Below are 25,720 nucleotides of genomic sequence, written 5' to 3' on the forward strand. Positions count from 1 at the left end.
GATACTACTCAGGTTCGTTTCTGCTGCGCCACAATGCGAACTCCTCCTTTTTTTCACCCCAAACCTTCTAGATCTTGACCTTGGATTTCTGGCCTCCAGAATTGCAAGAAAACAAATTTCTGTTGTTTAAGGCACCCAGTCTGTGGTACTTTGTTATGACAACCCTAGTGAACCAATGCACAAGTATAACACTCTCATGCCTCTTTTAACTTTCTGAACATTGAAATGTAATCACTTATAATGATAAAACTCATTGTGTAACCCTTTTGAAAAGTTAAATAACTGAGAGTATGCAACATATTTGCCCTAATATACTTATAAAATAATGACTAAAAAAGGGAGGTGCATTTGCAGGGAACACTCAGACTTAGCCATCATTGCCCAGAAAGGCTGTGTTTCCTTTTTATAGTTTTCAGATAACTAAAATTTCTCCTTAAAATGTTAAAATTTTTACCCATTTTTAATTTAAAAAGACTTTCTCAAATATTTAACTCCCTCTTTCCTTGCCCCAGCCTTCTTAAATATGTGTGTGCCGTACCTAATTTAACTTTGAGGCTATCGGCCTGAGACCACTGCATGTATGAAGTTAATATCCAAAAAAAAAAAAAAAGAAATCCAAGACCCTTGAAGTCCTTGGATTTTGCATTGACAGTTTCATCTGTTTCCTATTGACTGAAAAAGGCCAAGGAGGCGTGGAGTTTCTAATTTTGCCTAGGCATTCTCCTAAATCTCAGATGCTGAGAAAGTGGGAGGACTCATGAATGAACTCATGCCTAGCTAGACATCTACGTCTCAACAAAGCTTTGTTTTTCTCTGCTTACCACTTCTGAGCTTACTTTCTTGAAAAGGTTAAACAACAAAAACCCTTCATTGTGGAAATAACCAGAGATGAGAAAGTTTAGTTCCTGAAGAAAAGTACTTATTTGTGGTTTGAGAACAGTCTCTGTAGCAGATGATCTTTTAAATTTTTGACTGTGGTAAAATATACGTAACATAAAACTTTCACGTTTTACCCATGTACCATTTTAATTGTGCATTTTAAGTGTATTATGTGCATTCACACTGCTGTGCAGCCATCATCACCATCTATCTCCAGCACTTTCTCATCTCCCCCAAGTGACACTCTCTACCCGTTAAGCAATCACTCCCTGTTCTCCCCTTCCACCAGCCCCTGGCAACCACCACTATACTTTCCATTTCTATGGCTTTGTCTATTCTGGGAATCTCATGTAAGTGGAATCACGTGTTTGTCTTTTTTGTGACTGTTTATTTCACGTAAGCATATGTCTTCAAGTTCATCCATGTTGTAGCATGTGTCAGAATTTCATTTCTAACGATCTTAATATTCTGTTGAATTATATACCACATTTTCTTTGTTGGTGAACATTTTGGTTGTTCCCACCTTTGGACTATTGTGTGCAATGCTGCTGTGAACATTGGTACGCAAATACCTGTTCAAGTCCCTGATTTAAGTTCTTTAGGTACAGAAGGTGGAATAGTTGGATTATATGGTAATTTTGTGTTTAATTTTTTGAGGACCACCATACTGTTTTCCAGGAGCAGGTGATTTTTGATGGAAATACGATTCCAGAGAAGCCTGTATGTGCCCTTGTAAATGTGTCTAAATTTAAAGGTCTCTGGGGGTATCTCTGAGGTCCATATCAGTGTCACCACAGCAGTTTTTAATAGCTTGGTGCTCTCGTGGTGTAGCAGGAAAGCTGGTGGTCAGGAGATTGGGAGTAATCTCCTTTTGCCCACGCAGCCGCCGCCTTTCCTGGGGACCATGTCCTTCATAAGAATGCTGGCCATCACGTTTGGCCAAGGCAGAAGTGTTGAGAGCTGCTGGTCTACTGAACATGATCTAAAATTCAGCAACAGTTTTTGGGTAACCGGAGCACTAATGCTAACTGGTAGAAAGTTTATCTTTTTAAGGACCAATGTGTTAGCAAGTGTGAATGGTACACACACTGGGTAAACATGAGCTGGTCCAGGAGGGAGAGGCGGCATCATACATGTTCCTGTGGTTGCATCAGTAACCTACAGTCTTCATCAGGAGCTAGATCCTTAGACACAGCATGGGGAGTGAACATGATTCATGAATGAATAGCAAGGTTTGGTTTTGCCTGCAGATCTATGGTAGGTGACGGTGGCTTTAGGAACAGAAAACAAAGATCAGTACATATAATTGGGAGAAAGATGCAAGGAGGAAACATGAGATGCAGCTCACACACTGAGCAGAGGCAGAGACTCAATCCAAATATTGATGACTGTTTTACTCAGTTCTGTACACAATTTTGTCAAACTTCCCGTTTATGTTACCGAATACATCTAGAATAAAATTAGGTGGTATTTGTACGTTATTGCCCTATTGTACTTTGTCTTACAGCAGTAGTAGTGCACATCTTTCACCTGTAACTTGCCAGTTTATGTCACATTTGCTTTTGCTGCAACTGAATATACATACTATCACTGCAATTACTGTCAGGTGGACTGTGCTAGTGTTGTTGGGCAAATGCAGTGTAGGGCAAGGGTATGATTTGCTGCAAGTAAGGAGAAAAATGCATACTGTAATTCAAACTGAGATCAAAGAAAGGTGGTATGTGTGAAGTTTACTTCATGTGTATATGACAGCGAAGTTATAAAAGCAAATACTGCTCCCAGTGACCCAGTACTGCAGGGCAAGGCATTGAATAGATGCATGTTGTAATAGGTAGGGCAACCCAATGTTCTACTGCAGTCATTATTGCTGGTGCTAATGTTTTAAATCTTTTATTGCATCCTTTCAAGTGTGGCGCTGTAAATTCTCTTCTCATAAACACAAAGGTTGGAATTAAAATGTTGTACAGTTCCTCTCCCTGAAGTCATGCAGAAGTGTCAAATAATTTACATGAACCTAGAAATATTGGTTTAATTTTTAAGTATGTTATATGTGCTTTAAGCACTCTGGTCATGTAATGCTCAACATGTAGCTGCTAACCCTGGGAGACAGTTTTAGAAGGTTGTCTGTTTCCATGGAGAAGCAAACAAGAAGCATGAGTATTTCTACTTAATAAGCCAGAAAGCTAATGTTTGGTAGTGAAAAAAATTCTCAGTATTGTCCTCTGTGATAATTCTGAGTATACCAAGTAATGAGAGGTGATCTAATGACTTAAAAATATGCTGCAAGAATTTTTCCTCCTGATCTTATATATTTTTTGCATTCTTTTTCTTGATATTATTTTTCATCATGGTCTATCCCAGGAGATTGGCTATAGCTCCCTGTGCTATACAGTAGAACTTTATTGTCTATCTCCTCTAAATGGAATCATCCACATCTGTTAACTTCAAACTCCTGGTCCACTTTTTTTTTTTTTTCTTTTTAGGGCTGCACCCGTGGCATATGGGAGTTTCCAGGTTAGGGGTCCAATCAGAGCTGCAGCCGCTGGTCTACACCACAGGCGCACAACTTGGGATCTGAGCCGCATCTGCAACCTGCACCACAGCTCATGGAAATGCTGGATCCCTGACCCACTGCGCAAGGCCAGGGATCGAACCCACATCCTCATGGATGCTAGATTCGTTTCCACTGCACCACAACAGGGACTCTCACTTGGACTTTTAAATGCTAAAATAATCAAAGTACAAGTAGGAATTTTGCTTGTTTCAGTAACTACATATATATGTAAGTAAGATGAGCAGTTACACTGGGCAAACTAATCATTAAGGCCCTTCCAATTCTAAAATTTGGGTTCTGACAAATGAGGGAGGTGTTTTTAGGATCAAAAATCCCTACCTGATGTTCCCCCTGATAGTAGAAAGCCATTGTTTGGGAACGAGGTAGAACTTTGCTGAAGGAGTCATGTCCACACCAACCTGTGTGGTTCAGAAGAGTCAGTCATGCCTCTCAGGACCAACCCAAAGAAGGGCATTTGAACTGGAAAGGAAGGGGAATGAGTTGAAAAGATCCAGGTGTTGTAGCAACTTAAGTGGTAGCTGTGTGTGGAGGAAGGGGGACCCGTACAGTTCTGTCCAACAGGGTGAATAAACTCGCCTGCACTAAGACCTGCACAACTTGCTGACCCTGAAAATCCCTTCTATTCTAATTTGAGAAAGAGGGATTACAGGATTCCATTGAGTAATCTTTGAAATGGGGACACTAAGCGCAAGGGACCAGCTCTGAGGTGAGATTTCCTTGTTTAACAGTACTGCCTGGGACAGTGAGTGAATCAGGGATTGTCTTCCTCTTTGCCAAGGGAGAAAGTGGCAGGGTGTTTTTGTTTTTGTTTTGTTTTTAGGGCCACACCTGCATCCCTAAAAGTTCCCGGGCTGGGGGTCAAATTGGAGCTGTTGCTGCCAGTCAAAGCCACAGCCACAGCAATGCAGGATCTGAGCCACATCTGCAGCCTACACCACAGCTCACAGCAACACTGGATCCTTAACCCACTGGGAGCAAGGCCAGGGATCAAACCCACATCCTCATGGATACTAGTCAGATTCGTTACCACCGAGCCACCACAGGCACTTGCGTCGCAGTGAGTTTTTCCAGGGCCATATCATGAGAGACAGTCTTCATTTCCCTTTCCAAACTGATAAATTGGAGGACCTACACATCCCAGTGATCAAGGAAAACATTCAGTGTGTTCCCAGCCTTCAGCTGGGAAAGTTAGAGTTTACACCATCTGTTTTTGTAGAGCAGAGCTTCTTAGGTCTTTAGAGCAATGATTTCAGCAAGTTGCCAAAGAAATGTTGAGAGAGAAAGAAGAACTTCTAACTTGGAAAATGTTGATAACTGCGTGGATTACAAATGACCATTCCAGGACAGGTAACTTGTAGTGATGAAGAGTGTTCGTCACTCTTCATAGCCAGTTTCGCAAAAGAAGGAGTATTTCTTAGGAATGTATCTGGGCATAACCAAACTTGGGAATGGTTTGAGAAGGAGGTGGGTCAGGAAAGCTCCATGCCACACCCTCAGCTTCCTTGCATCACCATCTCACTCTTGTCCTAGGAACCTGGAGCTCTCTTCCCTCCCCAGCTTTTGAGTTGAGAGATTAGGAAAGCCCAGCTCTACAAACTGAAATATAACTAAATATTTGATTATTTTTGTCTCAAGTTTGTAAAATGATCTGTTTCCAGGTTCTGTTTAAGTTGGTTGGTGGCAGAGAGGGGGCAGGAAAGGACATCTTAAACCTGATCTCCAGGAATTCCCTCCATGGTGCAGTGGGATCGGCTGCATCTCTCATACACTAGGTCGCAGGTTTGATCCCTAATCCAGCACAGTGGGTTAAGGATCCAGCATTGCCACAGCTGCAGCACAGGTCTCAACAGCAGCTCAGATCATATCCCTGGCCTTGGAACTCTATATGCTGTGGGGCAACCAAAAAAGAAAAAAGAAAACCCCCAAAACCCTCATTTCCAGAGAATCCCTAACCAGAAGGAGCAGGAAGTATGTGGGAGCAAGCAGGGAGGGACGGCTTCCCAGGACAAAGAGGCCAGACAGGCTGTGCAGTCAGGGGCACCTGATGTCAACAAGCCTGGGAGGCCAGGTGGACTCCTTGGAGGAGTGTTGGAGTCAGACAGACTTAATATTCAGATCCTAGCTCCATAGATGATGACTGAATGACATTGGAAAAGTAATTTTACTTCTGTGAGCCTGTCTTCTCAACTTTGAAAAATGATAATACCTTCCTTACAGATCGTTGTACGGTTTCAATGGGATAAATATTTGGGAAAAATTAGCATTTCTGATGACTTATTGTAAACATTGAACACATGTTCCCTGTCTTTGTTTTTTTTTTTTTAATTCTCATACCTCATCGTCTGATCCCCTTCCCCTCCCCAGTCTAGTGATGTCCTCTCATCCCCACCCAGCCCTCACCCTGCTGAAGCTGCAGTCTTATTTCCCAGTGTGTTATGGGCTGAATTGTGTCTCCCCAGAATTCATAGGGTGAAGCCTTAACCTGTAAGACTTACAGATTTGGAGATGAGTCCTTTACAAAGGTAATTAAGTTAAAATGAAGTCATAAGGGTGCACCCTAACCCATATGACTCATGTCCTTATAAGGAGAGGAAATTTGGATCTAAAGATGTAAAAAGAGAAAACTGCATAAAGATAGGGGGAGAATTTGGTCTGCAAGCCAAAGAGGGAGGCCTTAGAAGAAACCAGTCCTTCTGACAACCTTGATCTTAGACTTCTAGCCTCCAGAACTGTGAGGAAGTAGCTGTCTTAGGTACAAACCACTCAGTCTACAGTCCTTTCCCAAACTGACTAATGCAGGAGGCATCACTGAGGACTTGGGCGGGGGGGAGGGATGTCTGCTCTAATAGTCCAACAGGGAGTTTAGGGGAGGGAGGGCAGTCTCTCTCTACTGTGCTGGAAGGGAGGTGAGTTTGGATGTTGCAAACTCAAAAAGGCTTCCCTTGACATGGAATAGCTGATTTTTGTAATATTGTTCACTTGAAATTTTGTAATATTGTTTCCAGTACATTAAACATTAGAAAGGCTTTTAATGGCTGATATGGAGGCCTCACCACCCACATAAGACATGACTTGCATCACCTGTTTCGGTTTTTTTATTGTTGTCGTTGGGGTTTTTTTGGCTGCACCTGTAGGATATGTAAGTTCCAGGGCCAGAGATTGAATTTGAGCTGCAGCTGCAGCAATGCTGGATCCTTGACCCACTCTGCTGGGCCAGGGATGTAACCCTTGCCTCCACAGTGACCGGAGCGATTCTTAACCCACTGAGCCATGGTGGGAACTCCTATGACGTGTTCTTAAGTAAGAGACTTACTGTATCTTCGTTTCTATTATCTGACTTACTGCCGTTCATTTTTGTCTTTGCTGTTGCACTGTGCCTTTCGTCAGGAGAAGGTCTTCTTGATGATTTTCCATGGTGGTTAGATAATTTCTAGCCAACAAAGCATCTAATTTATTTATTTATTTTATTAAAAAAAATTTTTTTTGTCTTTTTGCCATTTCTTGGGCCGCTCCTGCGGCATATGGAGGTTCCCAGGCTAGGGGTCTAATCGGAGCTGTAGCTGCTGGCCTACGCCAGAGCCACAGCAACGTGGGATCTGAGCTGCGTCTGAGACCTACACCACAGCTCACGGCAATGCCGCCGGTTCGTTAACCTCCTAAGCAAGGCCAGGGATCGAACCCGCAACCTCATGGTTCCTAGTCGGATTCGTTAACCACTGCGCCACAACTGGAACTCCAAACATCTAGTTTAGATCCATAGAGTTTGTTAGATAAAATCCTGGGGTAGAGACAAGGAGGGAATGCTTCAAACCACCTGGGACATGCTGCTTCTCCCTAATTTACAGGGTCCCTCCATGGGTCATATGCAGATTCTGATGCATGCCAGGCCCTCTCAGAACCTGATAGGCCTCGGTGGAGTGGAGGTGGGGTAGAGTTGAGAGGGAAAGAGCTCCTGAAGGAGTAGGGAAGGAAAACGTAGTTTTACAATGCATTGGTTTAGTATTTTCTTCTTACGTTGATTTGTTCACACTGTAATTTACCTGCATTTTTCTGCTTATTCACACTCAAAAGTCTTCTAGCCATTTATTCCCATCACCTTGGCATTTCACTCTCTGGAACATTGTAGCACTACTGCAGGCTAAATATGTAGGGTGTGCTTCTTTCTCCATATTATTTGTAAAATGGTACCAAATACTACCTCAGTGTTCTCCTTACTTGCTGCAAGTAATAAATCCTTCCTTCTGCCCCCTCAAAACAAACAAACAAACAAAAAAACCCAAAACAAAAAACAAAACTGTTTGCACTAGATTTGGGGGAACTTCTCCTCTTAACATTTCACTGTTTAATGATGTTCCATATTCAACTAACACTTATTGAGCCCCTAATATGTGCCAAATTCTGTTCTAAGTGCTCTTATTTACATTACTTAGTTTATTCTCAAAACAGTCCGATGAGACAAATATTGAGATAACTTTGAGAGAGGATAAGTAACTTGGTCAAGATAAAACATCAAAAACCCTGGCAGAGCCAGGATTTGAACCTCAGTGGCAGACATGGAAAAGAAACACAATTACAGATTGTGCTGAGTGTCAAGAAAGAAACAGTATGTTGTGGAGTTCCCTGGTGGCTCAGCAGGTTAAGTATCTGGTTGCCACTGTGTGGCTTTTGTTATAGCTGTGGTGTGGGTCCGATCCCTGGCCTGGGAGTTTTCACCTGTCGTGGGTGAGGCTAGGCAGGAGGGCCTATATGAGAAACTGACTTGTAACCTTTAAGCTGAGGGATGATCAGGACTGAGCCAGAAGTTGCACCAGATGAGATGGGTAAAGACAGTAAGATTTTATATGTTCTAGAAACAGCCAGAAGGTCAGCCTGTTTACAGTTTAGCAAGCAAGAATGAGAGGGATGAGAAGTGATCTTGGAGAGGTAGGTAGGAGCCAGGTAGTGTTTGAGCCCAGAGGCCTGAGTAAGGAGATTGGACTTTACTGTAAATTCAGTGCAGACCTACAGAAGGGTTTTTATGAGATGACATCATCAATTTACATTTTAAAAGAGATCCTGGGTTTCTTACTGCAAAATGGGTGTTCGAGGAACCGCATGAGGTTTGGCTTTTTACATAACTGTGAGAGCTCGCATTGGAAACCATGTGTTTTAGGGGCCAAGTGATGTGGAAGCTTCCTTTTACTCTTTGTTTCTATTCTGAAACTGCTTACCTGTCCTTGACAAAACAGTTTCTACAAGCCCACTGATGAATTTATTTGTAGAATGACTTTTGCCTCGGTTGGTTTGTTTTGGCCACACCCACAGCATGGGGAAGTTCTCTGGCCATCCAGCGCCATAGCAGCAACCTGAACTGCTGCAGTGACACCACCAGATACTTAACCTACTCCACCACAAGAGAACTCCCTGCCTTGCGTTTTTAAAGTCAGTGATCTTTTTCAAAACATATCAGAGTAGGACTGAAGATAATTTTAGAGCTAGGGCCCTTTAAAATAAAGTGCAACTTTCTGTTTACGTAATAAAATCATGGGCACTTCCCCTGGGTTTGGTTCCAGAGGGACTGCAAGGTGGTACTCTCAAGGCAGATGCTGAACCTCCGAGAGAGCCCACAGCCATGGGTCTCAGTCTGTGCCTACTAAGGGAAATGACTTGACTTCTCCCAGGTGCTGCTTTGATGAAGACAGAAGCAAAAAAGTATTTTGGGATACAAACAATTGGAGACGTTTTTATATATGCATTGAATTCTATCTGAGAGAGCCCTGGTGACAGTTTCCTTTAATGTCAGTTCAGATTAGTGATTCATTTAGGAGCTGTGTTATTGCACGAGCACTCACAGGGAAAAAGCAGACTTCCCTCCTACAAATTAATAAGAGTGGATGGTAAGTGATCAGAGTCAAGGACATTGAGATGTAACCCCAAAAGTAAAATTAGGGTCCACATGAGCACATAAGACACCAAAGTTTGCCTGCAAGCTTAATACATCTGAGTGATATCTTGCCTTTAAAAACTAACCCCAGGGCAGGGACATGGGGATGGTAGGTGGCGAGGAAACATCTGGCCAAGAAAGCCAGTAATAACATATACTTTGGAGCCCTATGAATGTATCAGTGAAAATGACCCCAACCAGGTATTGTGGAGGCTGGGGAAAGTGATATGACGGAGTTATACAGGTGGTGCATACTTTGTATACAGACTCAACAGTGTGCTAAAAAATGATACTTAATCCTGAACTGCATGTAATGGGAATTGTTTTTTAAAAAAATTCAATGAATCAGTAAAAAGTTTTTTTTTAATGATAAAATTAAAACAGACCAGCTGAGTATCATGATCAAGATCACATGTATTGGGAGGATTGGACTAGAGTCGAGATGTTTTACCACCCAGTTAAATTTAAGGGCAGAGGATCTAAGAGAGGGGACAATTATAGGCATGTTTGAGAAGCGGGAAAGCCCAGAGTGGCTGAAGCACCACAGTGAGAGGGAGGGGTGTGAGATGAGGTTAGCAAGGAAGGCAGGGACTTAAAGTTGTCCGTAAAATCGCCATGACATGTGAGGATCACAAAGGAAAACCAAGTTTGATAAAAAGTTAAAAATGTAAGTAGATCTGTTGTAAAGAAAATAAATTCAAAAATATGTATTAGGAAGAAAAGGATGCAGTTGAAATTTTACTGGAAATATCCATGTGAAGAATATATTTTTCTTGGTCTGTCATTGAAGTGATCTAGCAGCAGTGTCACCAGTGTTCATAGGAATTATTTGACATGCATCTCCTGTTTCGATCTCTACTACATTAAAAGTGAACTAGCGCTTCCTGGAAAGTAGCTGGGAGGACAAAGACTCCTGCTTCAAGGGGTTTTCACTGGCCAGTTTCATCGAAGAATTCAATGTCAGTTCAAGAAAGCATTTCAAAAACAGTCATGAAATCTGGTAGAGTAACTTGAGTACCAAGAATTGGCAGTAAGCAAGGTATTGGTGACCTTGACAGGAGTGACAGCGGTGGACATGGGGGAATGCAAGACCACTTGGTGTTGGTCGAGGAAGCAACAAGAAATTAGTGGCATTTGGATGATTGTTAAAGAATAAGTTTTCCTATGAAAGGGTCAGAAAAATGGGTTGGCAGCTAGAAGCATGAGGTCAAAGGAGAAATGTTAGGACAGGAGATATTTGAGCATATTTGTTGTGCTGCTCCTATTTTTATCTTAATTTTCTGAATCTTAGCTACTTCTATTAATTGACTATGTTTTAATGTCCTTTTTTTTTTTTTTCCAGTTAGTTTCAACCTTTAGCTAAAATGGTCCCATAAACTCTAAGACTTTTGAGCAGAGGGATGGAGTTTCATTTGCCATTTTATCCTCAATGGTGGAAGTGTAGAATAGCCGGTGAATGCTTTCAATAAATGAGTTAAACATAAGCAGAAAAATATAGAGCTTAGCTACAAAGTTGTCCTTAAAATTCATTCATTAGGACCAATTCTTTATTTCTAGTGCTCTTCATTATCAGACTGAATCTATGAGGCTAAAATGTATTCATGTCAGACTAAATCTGGAAATAGCCTAGTGGATTTTTATAGAAAAGGTACCATGTCTACACAATAAAAGTAAATGATTCCTCCAATATGCAGAATTTTAATTCAAAGGCAGGAAAAAGAAAATCCAGGTTCAGAAAAGAAATACAAAGATTGCACCAGAATGCATTTGCGATGACAATACCCCAAAGCCAATTTGTTCTAGAAACAATTATATAACTGTTCTTTGCTAATTTAAGGGGGGAAAGTACATTTTAAAAAAACTGCCATGAAGGCGTATTTTAGTGTCTGAAGTTTTGGATTTTGGAAACTTAAGACTAAAAGTTGAACTAGGTTCAAGTTACTGACAGTTCAACAGTGGTGGGCTGCCGCATATCAAAAGATACTATTTTTGACAGCAAACTCTCAGTTGTATAATTGCCAAAGCAACATCTAAAAATTCAGTTGGTAAAATATAGGGCTAGAATGATTTTTGAGATGAATCTTTGCTTTTAATTAAGATTGAATTTAAATCAACCTACACTGAATTAGCTCTAATATTTTTAGAGTTCTTTAGAGAATAGGGTTGAATAGCATCCTTAGCAATAATATGGGTGTATATATAAAGTTAATTTGCATAGGATTATTTGCAATCAAGTTTTTAGAGTATGACATAGGATTTTGTTATTGTTTTCCCTCTTGCAGATACATAAAGTTAATTTATGTAGCTAATTCACTAGATATAATTCCAGTGTAATAATTTATAATGAATGATAAACTTGGCTTGAGAACTGATACGAAAGATCAGCACATGTCTTAGTAGAGTATTTCCAGAATAAAACTAGGTTATAGATTCAGGGTATGACGGTTACTTTTATTTGTGAACCTGGCTAGGCTCTGGTGGCCAGTTTGGTCAAATTATCAGTCTAGCTGTTGCTGTGAGGGTACTTTTTATATGTGATTAATGTTTACATCAGTAGACTTTGAGTCAAGCAGGTTACCTTTTATATTGTGGGTGGGCTTCATCCAATCAGTTGAAGGCCTGAAGAGCCAAAACTGAGGTCTCCTGAAGAAGTAATTCTGCTTCAGACCCAAGACTTCAATATAACTCCTCCCTGGCTTTCCACCTTGCCAGACCCTATAACCGTGTGAGCCTGTCCTTAAAATTTATATTCATTTGCTGCCCCCCTTCTCTCTCTTTCTGTATCTTCCTGCCTCCATCCTTCCCTTCTTCTCCCTTTCCCTCCCTCCCTCCCCTTCCCTCTCCCTCCCTTTCTCTCTCTCTCTCTCTCTCTGGCCCCTTCTCCCCCTCCCCCTCCCCCTCCATTTATACATTCATATACACATATCCTATTGGTTTTGTTCCTTTGGAGAACGCTAATAGCCAGAGGTTGAAGAGCTTTCTCTATAGAGGGCCAGATAATAAATATTCTGGGCCCTGCAGGCTATACTTGCCCTGTTGCAGTGGCCATTGTAGCAAAGAACCCTGCCATTGTAGCACAGAAGCAGCTATGTAAATAAAGGACTGTGTCTTTCATTTACGGAAAGAGGTGGCTGGCTCCATTTGGACTGAGGACTGTAGTTTAATGACCCCCAGGATTAAATGATTGCTTGATAATTTATGCAAAACAGATGAGTGAGGTATGCCTTTAATTTTATACACACACACACATTTTTAAGGATGCTTACTCGTGCCAGGTTTGGAACAAGCAGCAGTTTGTCATCCTTTTGTATTTTTAGGGATTACTACTCTGGCCAACAGTCTGACTCTTCAGTTTTGGTTTTACCTGTTTTATTTTTACACAGTTTATTTAAGATCAATAGTATAACAAAGGTATAATTCAGTTCTAAACTGATGACTACTCGGCCTTTTCTCTAATGCCCTACTCTGTTTCTGAGAGGAATGGTTAATGAGGGAGGAGGCAGGTTAGCCAGGAAAGGTAGCCAGAAATCAGAACCAGCCACGTAACTACCAGCCTTATATTATCTTGGTGGTTCGATTCCAAGATGTAATTCTTAAAGGTCTTCATTTTGCTCTTGGCAAACAGGAACAGTCTTGGTAACCCTGATGCTTCATCATTCCCACTTTCGATCGACCAGTACACCATCTGTGCCAAGAAAGGACCTCAGTTCTTTAAGATCTTTCTACAAGGCAGAATCTTTGTTGTCTATCTGTATTGCAGTTAATCAGGGTAGAGTTTTAAGTTCTGCAGGGATGTTGGGAAGTTAGAAATTGCTGAAGTAAAATATTATCATCATAGGCTATAGAACCAGAAATTAGGCTAATCCAAGATAAAATCGACCAGTAATTTTTTGAAATGAAAATTAAGGAGTTCCCATCGTGGCTCAGTGGTTAACGAATCTGACTAGGAGCCTGAGTTTGCGGGTTCGATCCCTGGCCTTGCTCAGTGGGTTAAGGATCCGGCGTTGCTGTGGCTCTGGTGTAGGGTGGTGGCTACAGCTCCGATTGGACCCCTAGCCTGGGAACCTCCATATGCTGAGGGTGTGGCCCTAGAAAAGGCAAAAAAAAAAAGAAAATTAAAATCACAAGCCACAATGTTACTATTGTATATATTTAGATGGTCACCACATGTACGGATGGTAAATATTTTAGCCTAGCAACTAGTGCTTTTATTCCCAAGAGTAAATTGCATCTAACTTCTTTAGCGTGAATATAAGATTTAGACCTTTTTTTTTAGGTCATCGTTTTTATTCCATAAGTTAAACAGATGGCAGCAAATCCAAAATATCTCTTCTCATTGTTTTTTTGTTTTTTGGCCATGTCTTTGGCATATAGAAGTTCCCAGGTCAGAGATCAAACCCACAGCACAGCAGTGACCCAAGCTGTTACAGTGACAACACTGGATCCTTAACCTGCTGCACCACAAGCAAACTCTTCCTCCTTCCTTCTTTCTTTCTCTTTCTTTCTTTCTTTCTTTCTATCTTTCTTTCTGTCTGTGTCTGTCTGTCTTTCTGTCTGTCTGTCTGTCTCTCTTTCTTTCTTTTTTTCTGCACACCTGGCATATGGAAGTTCCCAGACCAGGGACTGAAGCTGAGCTGCTTTACCTACACCACAGCTGTGGCAATGCCAAATCTTTAACCCACTGTGCCAGGTTGGGGATCGAACTCACTCTGCCACAGAGACAACTCTGGACCCTTTATTTGCTGCACCACAGCAGGAACTCCCTCTTCTCACTTTTAAGAGAGGCTCTTACCTGAACTAACTGCCATATGAGGAATGAAATTTCTATCTCTCATTACAATCCTGTGTTAAGGATGAGTACCACCATCTTTGTTTATACTGTCAAGTTTTAGGAATGGCACATCTATATAAAAAAGCAAAATGCTGAGATCTAAGTTATTTTTCACATGTAAAATCTATTCTCAGTCAATTTTTGCATTGATTTCTTTCAAAAGTCTGTGCAGGTACTACTTGTCTCTGTAATTTTTCTTCATGTTTAGTCCCCTTTTCTATATGTTATCTTTTATAGTTAGTATTAGCAAAATCAAATATTATATAATTGTTTGTATATTTGGAGGGCTCAGTGAGTGCCAGGCACAACGTTAGGTACATTACATACACTACCCCTTTTAATTCCACAACATCTTGAATGGCATTGCTGTTGTTATTACTAGGTTCATTTTGTGATGGAATATGTAGAATCACTTGTGTAAACCGGCAAGTGGCAGCAATGGGATGGAACCTTGCCTGTCTTTATCCTGAGTCTGTGCTCTTTAGCACTGTTGTGTTTAGTAAGATTCTTTTTCATTTCGACAAACTGAATTATTAAAAAGTAAAATACTAAGGGGAGGGATGGACTGGGGGGTTGGAATTGGCATATGCACACTGAGGTATATGGAATGATTGGCCAACAGGGACCTGCTGTATAGTACAAAGAACTCTACCCAATATGGCGTGGTAATCTATGTGGGAAAAGAATCTGAAGGAAAATGGATATGTGTCTGTATGTATATATGACTGACTCACCTTGTTGTGTAGCAGAAATTATCACAACCTTGTAAATCAACTATACTTCAATAAAACTTTTTTAAAAAGGGGAAAAAGCAAAAAACAAATAAAATACTGAGAAAGAGCCAAAAAATAGGAGGGAAAAACCCTGCAAACATATAGACTCTTTCTGTCTTCTTTCAAAGTTGCTTGAAGCCTGGTTGAAGCCAGTATCTCCTTCATGCTTTTCCTTTTTAGAGGATCATAGCCACTTGGTCTTTCCTCTCTCCTTTGTGTAATAAGGCATCGTCTTCACTTCTGGGGTGTGTGCTAGCAGGCAGTACAGGTAAGATTACTTTTGGCTTTGCAAATTACTAGTTGATTTCCACAGTGCACTAAGATGGCAGGTAAAAGAAATAACTTCTTCATGGAAATTTTCAAGTCCACAGAAGAAAGAATGAACATGTCTCATAGGTCTGCTTTGGGATTCTGCTTTTATGTGATTCAGATTAATGGAATTTTCTTCTGTTTGTCTTTTTTTTTTTTTTTTTTTGTCTTTTTGCCTTTTCTAGGGCTACTTCCTCGGCATATGGAGGTTCCCAGGCTAGGGGTCTAATGGGAGCTGTAGCTACCGGCCTACACCAGAACCACAGCAACGTGGGATCCAAGCCACGTCTGTGACCTACACCACAGCTCATGGCAACGCCGGATCCTTAGCCCACTGAGCAAGGCCAGGGATAGAACCTGCTACCTCATGGTTCCTAGTTGGATACGTTAACCACTGAGCCACGATGGGAACTCCTATTTGTCTTTCTTATTCAGTAAACATTTATGAGACAGAAGTCCTATGGCAGTTACTGTGCTTTAATGAGGAGTTAATTTTAATAAGATCTAGTGGAGCCCAAAGTCATAATATTTTTGTCACATGTGTAAAACTTTAAAATTGAAAACAAAAGAATTTGTTGAATAGAATTAACTAATGTACTCCTCATTGTAGTTTAGATTAAAGCTTATCTCTCTCTATTTTCTTTAATAAAAAATAGAAATAATGATATTAATTTTCCTCAAAGACCGGTTTTTAGAAAACATTCAATATGTTATAAAATATTTGAAATTTCTATATGTGCACAGTTGGAGAATAAGTGTCAGCATAATTTTTAAATAGATCAACCTGAAATTCTGTGAAATAATAAAGTTAAATATTGGATAAAACTCAAAATTCATATTAAAACCTAATATTTTTGGAAGATCTGTCATAAATATGATGAGTGTTGGTACTTAATTCTCTTGTTGATATCAATGATGAAATTGCATTTGACTTACAATCTATTTTTTCCAAAAATGAGTCTGTATTTTACATATATTATCTTTATTATGTATATATTGGAAATGTGGCTTACTTACAACCTTTTCTTAAACAGTCATTTATGAACAAAAATGTTTGCATTTGAAAATAGCATTGAGTTCTGTGGGTTTTTGTAATGAGAAAGGAAAGTTTGAAATTGATAAGTCTCCCACTAAACTGAAAATTACAGGGTGAATTGTTGATCAGGTAAACATGAATGAAAGAACATTAATTTCCTCAATATCATAAAGCAAAACCATGTACAGTCCATGTATCTGTTAGTGAGATAGGTTAAATAGTGCTGTTTAATCGGAGATAAATCATAAGATTTTGCTAGTATTTATTAAGTCATTAGAAAGTAGTTATACACAACTTTATTGGAAACATACATAACAAATAACAGGATTACTTCCCAGAATATAGCAAGGGCTCTCAATAAGTAAAAGTAGATCAATCAGAAGAGAGAGAAAGAAAAAAATCTGTTTTTTCTTTCTTTTGTTTATTTTTTAGGGCTGTACCTGCGTCATATGGAAATTCCCAGGCTAGGGGTCAGATCAGGCACAGCCACAGCAACGCCAGATCTGAGCCATGTCTGCGACCTATACTAACTACAGCTCAAGGCAACGCTGGATCCTTAACCCACTGAACGGGGCCAGGGATCAAACCCCAGTCCTCATGGACACCAGTCGGGTTCATTACATCTGAGCTACAACAGGAACACCCTCATCCTGTTTTTTAATGAAAATTATTTTTATATATTTATTAGGATGCAACAGTTTGTTGATAAGTTACATTTGGTTTCGTCCTTAAAATTTTTTATGTTTTTTATTTTTTTCCATTATAGCTGGTTTACAGTGTTCTGTCAATTTTCTATTGTATAAAAAGGTGACCCAGTTACATATACATGTATACATTCTTTTTTCTCACATTATCATGCTTCATCATAAGTGACTAGATGTAGTTCCCAGTGCTATACACCAGAATCCCATTGCTTATCCATTCCAAAGGCAATAGTTTCCATCTATTCACCCAAAACTCTAAGTCCTTCCCACTCCCTCCCCCTCGGCAACCACAAGTCTGTTCTCCATGTCCATGATTTTCTTTTCTGTGAAAAGGTTCATTTGTGCCGTATATTAGATTCTAGCTGTAAGTGCTATCATATGGTATTTGTCTTTCTCTTTCTGGCTTCGTTCACTTAGTATGAGAGTCTCTAGCTCCATCCATGTTGCTGCTAAAAATTATTTTTAAACTGTACTGGTAATCAGGGAAATGAATACTAAAACACTGATTTTTATTTTGGCCTAAAATTTTGACAAAAATTAAAGACACTACGTTTATAGGAAATTGGATAGGCTCAGAACTTTTGTGGAAGTGTAATTGGTATAGCATTTTTTGGACTTTCACATTTTACTCTACAAGTGTTACTGGAAATATTTACCATAAGCATGCATCCATGAGTAACTTCTTTAACTGAAAAATAAAAGAAGATCTGTGAATTTTGAAGTACATTAAGAGAAAAACAAGCTGTGAAGGGCAGAAATAACTTTTCAAAAGATGTCTTCAAATGCATATCCAGCCAGTATAGTAAATGGTCTATGTCAAAAAAATTATCACTGCATACTGTTTCTTTTTTTAAATATCATTTTGTGTTATTGTTTTCAGTTCTGACAGCTAGAGTCATGGGTTAGCAAGTACATTTTCTTTAAAAATACCAGCACCTCTGGAGTGGCTATTCGGGGTCATTTCATACATAAATGCACAAATAGGATCAAGTTGCTTTTGCATGTCCTTAGGTTAGCTGAAGGAGTAGAAATTTTGATCCAAGGCAGAATTGTAGTCCATTTTGGAGGACTTTCAAGACAGGGAAGTGAGTGTCTAGAGAGAAAGGCATTCTTTTTTCCCACATTATCACTGAGAGCAGTGGTGGAGTCAGCTGGGAAAGACAGCTTCATCCTCCCTATGCCCTCCCATTAACCAACTCAGGGATCCTGTGAGAAAGCGCACACTGACTCTCTAGCCTCTGACTGACCTGCACATTCGTGAAACAGGCCATTTGTTAAGTCAAGATCATCCGTATCTGCCTTATTGAATAAGGAGCCCCATCAGGTTTGTCGAGAAGTCTGGAAATCATCTATTATTTGAGCCGAGAGAATATTTAAGAAGGACGCAGCCGCTTTAACTGTATAAAGAAATTCTGCCATTTAGGTTTTCTGTTTATTGCTGCATATTGGAAGCCTAGATACCATAGGTAGAAGCCAGAAGAGGCTCATTTCTGCAGCTTCTGGCCTTACAGTCATTCTTAGAGCGATGCAATAAGGGAAAAGGATGCTGCTCGCTGTGGCTCCTGCTCACTGTAGTACAAATGGAGGAAGACCACATGGGAAACAGAACAAGCAGATGATGCAAAAGGCGAGAAAACAGTGGGGCTTCTTGTCCCAGCTTGTTTGAGCTCCGTGGTCCCCATCCTCATTTACCTGCCACCTTGGGAGATTTGCAATAACCCCTCAGGGATGCCAGTTTCTCAGGCCTGCAGCTGGGGCCCCTCATTGTACGGGAGGAGGCAGTCAGGCACAAGAATTGGTACTTTGAGAAATACAGCCAGAGAAGTGTATGCCAGGACACAACATTTTTTTCCTTCTGGAGAGTTAACTCTGTGGTTGCCAGCTTACAAAGAGCAAAAAACCGTCTCTGGAGATGTGATGAGCTGAACCTTGAACTCAGTGGTTGGAAGGAAGACCGAGAAATAGATCAGTATAGGAGTAAGACCCACCAGGGCCACGCCTGATGGGGGTTTGCTTTCTGTGTGGGAGCCATGGCTGAAGGGCCAGTAGGGGCCTGACTGGAGGCAGCCAGCAGCCTCCCCTCTCTACCTCTCTCCCACAGTGCTTGTCGCTCCTCTAAACCAAGTTGAACAAATATTTAAAGAATGTTGGTTTGAAAAGGAGCCAAATCTTTAACCTACTCCAGTGCCTTATGTCTCTGTCAGGCCCTCTGTTTGCCATAAGCTTCGTATAATCTATTGCCTATCTCTCTTTTCTCTCTTTCTGTAGTGTCCATGGAAAACATTGGAGAACAAGGTAAGAAATATTATTGCTTTAGATAGACAGTTTTAAACATAGTTTGAGAAAACAAATAGTGTTCATTTAGATTTGGTTGGAATTAATAAATTATACTTTGAGAATGTTGGTGTCAAGATGGGGTTAAAGGCATCTTATTCTCTTTGTCCCCAAACTGAATTCTCTCTGACTCTTGGCAATGAAACTTCTCTGAAATGGCAGTCACTGTGCCAAAGATTCTTGTGGCTTTGAGATATAAGAATAACAATAGTCTCCTGTTTCCAGCTCAGAGTATGGCCCACTACCTGAGTCAGTGTATAATTCATGAAATATGTCAGTGGCTCTAGTCATTCCATACTGACTTAAGTGCCGTATTAGATAATTGATTGTTTTACTGATTCTCTAGCATGAGTATCATCGTTCTTTAAAAATGAAAAATGAAAAATTGCTGTTAAATTTAAAAATACCAAACATGCTGTATTTTAAACTGGTCTATTTTATTCAACTGTAATTTACAGAATTTATATGTTAATGTATTGTCAAGATTAATCATTATCACTGTATACAAAATAAAAGTTTTAGATTTGCATAGGATTCAAGACTGATACACCACACAAAGTATGCTTATATACACTACTTGAAAAAGGTATTCAGGAGTTCCCATGTTGGTGCAGCGAAAATGAATCTGACTAGGAACCATGAGGTTGCAGGTTTGATCCCTGGCCTCTCTCAGTAGATTAATGATCCTGTGTTGGCATGAGCTGTGGTGGAGGTCACAGACGTGGCTTGGATCCCCTGTTGCTGTGGCTCTGGCATAGGCTGGTCGATTAGACCCCTAGCCTGGGAACCTCCATATGCCACAGGTGTGGCCCTAAAAGGACCCCCCCAAAAAAAATGGTATTCAGAGTGCTTTTCTTAACATTTGTCCCATGGAGTTCTCTGGTGGCACAGTGGGTTAAGGGTCTGATGTTATCACTACAGTGTTTCTGGCAGCAGCTGTGGCATGGGAACTTACGCATCACTCGGGTGTGGCCAAAAAAAAACCCCAAAAAACAAAAGACAAACAATTGTCCCATGTGATAAATAAGAAAATTGACCTCCCCTTGAAGGAAATTTCTCTGTGTTCATATGGTTTCTGTTTAAATCTTTCATCATTGAAACAGTAGTGACCACCAGATTTGACTGTAGCTGAGCAAATTAAGCAAAGAGCTTCTCAAATAGGAACTGCTTTTGCTCTTCTTTGTTAGTGGAGCAAAGTTCTTAAAGCCTGAGTGTTTTAACATTTGTTTAGTGCTGCGTTTGTGATTTAAAGTTGCAGGCATGACTTTATTCTTATAATTTAAGAGAGGTCTCTCTAGCCATTTTGCCAATAGAGGTCCTGCCTACATATGGAAGAGTTCTGAAATCATGGGGTATTATGTAATTAAATAATGAAGTTATTTGGTTATTTTAGAACAAGCACATCTTTTGTGAATACCTTGATCTTAGTATGTATTTGCAAACCACAGTGATAATTATGTTTCTTTCATTTTAGTTGTGTGCCTGATTGCTTATCATCTACTTTTTGCAATGTTTGTCTGGTCGTATTGGAAAACTATCTTTACGTTACCAATGAATCCTTCAAAAGAAGTAAGTTAAAATATTAGTACAGTTATCTCCTAAAGTTGGAAATCTGTAATACTGAGTTTTATGTCTTTTTATTAATGTTCCAAACTTACTGAATGTAGTGATTTTTTTATATTAATGTGTTAGTTAAAAACTTGAATTTTCACTTTGTAAATATTATTTTTGCCTTGGATGAGTGTTCTATTTCCAATATTAAATCTGTTATGTGTTTCATCATCTTTAGAGTCAGACACCAAGATGGATGGATGGATGGATAATAGATAGAGCTAAAGATAGACATATTTCAGCTCAGTGGTTAACGAATCCAACTAGGAACCATGAGGTTGCGGGTTTGATCCCTGGCTTCACTCAGTGGGTTAAGGATCCAGTGTTGTTGGCATGAGCTGTGGTGTAGGTCGCAAATATGGCTCCAATCCCGCATTGCTATGGCTCTGGTATAGGCCAGCGGCTATGGCTCCGATTAGACCCCTAGCCTAGGAACCTCCATATGCCGTGGGTGCGGCCCTAGAAAAAACAAAGAGACAAAAAACAGAAAGATAAGCATATTTCTAGTATAATTATCATATTAATGGTGCATTAGTTGGCTGTCAGCCACCAGAAACAACAATAAAATAGTGACTTAACTAATCTTTTCTACTTTCAGAATCTATAGCTAGTCTACTATTTCCAGGCACTCAGGCTTCTATCCTGTTGCTCTGACATGTGTAGCCTCCATTCTCAACATTAGATCTTGGCCTAAAGTGGCTGCTCCAGTTCCAGCCATCATGTCTTCATTCCAGCAGCAGGCCAGAGAATGCAGAAAAGAGGAGTAGAAGTAAATGTCTCTCTCTCTCTCTTTTTTTTTTTAACTTTGTAATTTTTTTTTTTTTTTTTTTTTTGCATTTTAGGGCTGCCCCTGTGGCATATGGAAGTTCCTAGGCTAGGGGTTGCATTAGAGCTGCAGCTGCTGGCCTGTACCACAGCCACAGCAGTGCAGGATCCGAGCTGCATGTGCAACCTACACTGTAGCTCATGGCAATGCCAGATCCCTGACCCACTGATTGAGGCCAGGGATTGAACCCACATCCTCATGGATACTAGTCAGATTCCTTTCCGCTGCACCACAGTGAGAACTCCCTAGGCACTTTCTGGAAGTTCATGATGCCATTTCCCCTTAGATTTAGAATTTAGTTATATGACCATATTTACTCGCACAGAAAGCTGGGAATGTAAATATTCTCAGTGGCCATGTTGATCATGTTAGAGGAAGGACAGAGTGGGTACTGGGGACAACTAACAGTCTCAGCCATGGACTGTTGTACGTAGAGTTATATGACCAAATTTCCATATTGAAAAGATCTTTCTAGCTAACTTCTACATGAACTTCTAGATTGTTTCTGGGTCTTTAATCCTGGTTAAATGTCCTTAGAACAAAGGACTGTGTCTTACTCATTTTTGTATCCTTGGCACTTATTCCAGTACATGATTGTTGAGTAGAAATAACCTTTGCTCCAGTAATAAGAGTGTAGTTTCAGTAGGCTAGCCTAAAAAAAAGGGTCTAGGTATCACTGTGAATTGTTTCCTGAAGTAATCTGCTTGAAATGCAGCTGTGGTCAAAAAGGCCAGTAAATATGCTATATCAACTGGGAAAGGATATTAAAAAACAAAACCACAGATATTTGCACAGTATTAATAGCATGCTTGGTCTGGAATGCATTAGATACAGCCTTTTTTTCTTCTTCTACCTTTTTTTCCCCAACCTCTTCTTCCTCCCTCCTACCATGTTTGCTTCTTCCCTATCACCCTTCTTATTCCCACCCAGGACTTAGTTGTAGGTTTGAAAGGAAATGCTGACTTACCATAGGTCATCTCATCCACTCTGGTGGCTTACCTGTGACCTCTGCATTGACGGTTCCCGAATCTATTTCAGGCTCTTATCTCTCCCATGAATTTCAAACGTACGTCTCCCTGCCAAACATCATTCCACTGACACCGCAACTATGATAAATCAAAAACTGAGGTCGCCACCCCCTCCTTCCCCAAACCGTGACTCATCTTTCTTATACTTGCTAATACCACTGCCAGCCACATCATCATTCAAGCCAGAGGCTTGGCATGCTCACCCCTCCCCCAACAAGCAAATCCTGGACTGTTTTCATTTCCTGATTTTTCTTTTTCAGTTCTCTTTGCATTTCGTCATTGTCAGAGTCTCCTTCATCTCTCTTGTCTGAGACTCTGCAGTTCTCTCCTCTGTGGTGGTACGCTTTGCTGCACTCCCTTCCAGGAAGCTCGCAGAAGTCCACCCTTCATCCTGAGGCTGAAGCTGGACACTTCCACGCTGCTGGAAATGACTGTCAGTGACTCGGCCCATCCCACTGGGAAAGTCGGGTCTTCTCAGTTTGGCAGACATGACTGTTGTCCACATTTCTGAATCCTCACTTTATCCTCTAGTAGTTCTTAATTATGTGTTGTTTCTTGCGTACACCATGCCATAATTTTGTTTCTAGAAAATTCTTACTTCCCTTCTCATTGAAATAGGTTTGCTTTTATTCACAGTAGTAGCTCCTTCTTTTCTGGTTCCTCATTATCTCCTGAGCCCCTAAAGCATTGGATTATCCCAGAGCTCGACCTCTGGACCTCTTCTCTGACGTCTCTATCTTATGACTTTATATACCATCTCATTATACATCATCTCATTGCTATGGCTCTCAAATTAATCACTAAGCGGATCTTCTCTCCTGAACTCCAGACTCATTGTCAGCTACCTATTTGTCATCTAATAGGAATTTCAAATTCACATTTCAAATGCCTGGAAACAAACATGATTTCCCACCCGCTCCCTGAATCCTCCTATTCCTAAGTATTTCCCATCTCAGTAATGGCAGTTCCATCCTTCCAGTTGTTGAAGTGAAAATCTTGAAGTCACCCTTGGCTTCTGTTTTTTTTTTTTTTTCCTCTCAGATCCCACCCCCAGTCAGTCAGAGAATTCTGCAGGCCATGCTCTCAGAGTCCCCAGGTGAGAGCTCACACCTCACCCCCCCACTGCTTCCACCCTGGCCCAAGCCACCAGCATCTCCACTGGCATTTCTAGCACCCCTTCTGCACATTTCCTTGCTTTCGTACTTGCCCTCTTCTGTGTATTTTCAGCACAGCATCCAGAGTGATCCTTTCAAGAAATACAAGACACTTCATGTTATTCTACTCAGCACTTTCCTACAACAGCTGGGCTCATTTAAAGTAAAAACCTCATTCTCTACTATAGCCTAAAAGGCTGAACCTGGCCTGGCCCCATACCACCCCTCTGGCCCTCTTTAATGCTTTCTAATCACATTGGTTTCCTTGCTGTCCTATCAGAATGCTAATAAGCATATTTCTTCAGGGGCCTGGAAATTTCATCTTCCCCTTTGCCCTGAAACACTCTTATTAGAGATGACTTCGTGGCCAGGCCCCTCATTTTCCTCCATTTCTGTGTTTCTGCTCAAGGATTACCTTATCTTCCAGGCATTCCATGACTACTTCATCCAAAATAGCAAAACCCTGTCCTTGCATTCCTTGCTAAACCCTACCTTGCAGTATTTTTCTCCATAGCATATCATCTGTAACTCACCCTGTCATCCTTTTTATACCATCCGCAGAATATAAGCCTTACAACAGCATGGGTTTTATTTATTTTGTTCACTAATCCATCACCAGTACCTCGAGCAGTGTCTGATCCTTAAAATGTACTCAATAAATACTTGTTAAATGCTTGAAAATAGAGAAGTGGTTATGTATGTAGATGCAGGTTTGTGTTTACAGCATTGGCAGAAAAGTTGAAGTGACTTTTAATTTCTCCCTAAAATTAAATGTGAGATCAGGAGTTCCCATCATGGCTCAGTGATTAATGAACCCGACTAGTATCCTCGTTGGATGTTGGTTCGATCCCTGGCCTTGATCAGGGAGTTAAGGATTCAGCATTGCTCTGAGCTGTAGTGTAGGCTGCAGACATGGCTTGGATCCTGAGTTGCTGTGGTGTAGGCTGGCAGCTACAGCTCCTATTCATCCCCTAGCCTGGAAACTTCCATATCCCAGGGGTACGGCTCTAAAAAGACAAAAAAAAAAATGAGATCAACAGCTTAGAATGATGGAGGAAAGGGGTTGACTGAGGTTGGGGAGAGCAGGAAAGGTCTGAAATATTGGTTGGAGAGTGTGGAAAATGAAACAAGACAAAAAAGACCAAAGAAAAGCACTGTATTGAGGAGAAGTTAATATTGATGAATGACAGTGCACTCACTGTTTCATACCAGGCTTTGTTGGATGATTTGTGTAAAAAAGACATATCCCTCAGTCACGTTGTATTACTGTAGGAAATACTATTTATGACCATTTTACAGATGAGGCAGTTAGGCTTGAACATTAGCTAATTATCCAAAGTCATTGAGTGCTAGCGTGTGGCAGAGCTAACATCCAAACCAAAGTCTCTTTGACCATCATGGCTGCACTTCTTGTCACTATACCACACTCTCCTGTGAGGAGGGGACACCGCAATGGTGGGGGGGGGGGTGCTCAGGACATCAATAGGAGCATGGAGAAAAAGTAACAAGACTTTTATTTAAATGTTACTCTTTTATTCTTCTATTTAAATGTTTCTACTTGAAAAAAAGTTTCAGGAGTTCATGCTATGACACAAGGGGATATTGGTGACATTTTAGGAGTGCTGGGACACAGGTTCCATCCCTGGACATGTACAGTGGGTTAAGAATCTGGCATTGCCAAGCTGCGGCTTAGTTAGCAGCTGTAGCTAGGATCTGATCCCTGGCCTGGGAATTCCA

At 40.6% G+C, this 25,720-nt stretch overlaps 1 protein-coding gene and 1 long non-coding RNA gene across 2 annotated transcripts in view; one reads left to right on the forward strand and one right to left on the reverse strand.

Annotated features, from left to right (window-relative positions):
* The window catches only part of ZDHHC2 (zinc finger DHHC-type palmitoyltransferase 2), a 72,763-nt gene that overhangs the window by 12,968 nt on the left and 34,075 nt on the right, over positions 1 to 25,720 (forward strand). The window contains exons 2-3 of the mRNA XM_013984983.3: positions 19,299 to 19,325; positions 20,839 to 20,933. Of these exons, the coding sequence (XP_013840437.2) occupies positions 19,299 to 19,325; positions 20,839 to 20,933 (122 nt within the window). The remainder of the gene's footprint in view (positions 1 to 19,298; positions 19,326 to 20,838; positions 20,934 to 25,720) is intronic.
* Positions 6,983 to 13,492, reverse strand: LOC146395133 (uncharacterized). Its single transcript, XR_014831863.1, has 2 exons — positions 8,830 to 13,492; positions 6,983 to 8,696 (listed from the first exon to the last, which is right to left on the reverse strand). It is a non-coding gene; the product is annotated as an uncharacterized LOC146395133 (long non-coding RNA).

This window comes from Sus scrofa, chromosome 17 (assembly GCF_054392235.1).
Source record: "Sus scrofa isolate SSC_HxYL_T2T_F1_AM1 chromosome 17, Sscrofa_HxYL_maternal_Yorkshire_Landrace_v2.0, whole genome shotgun sequence".
Lineage (NCBI taxonomy): Eukaryota > Metazoa > Chordata > Mammalia > Artiodactyla > Suidae > Sus > Sus scrofa.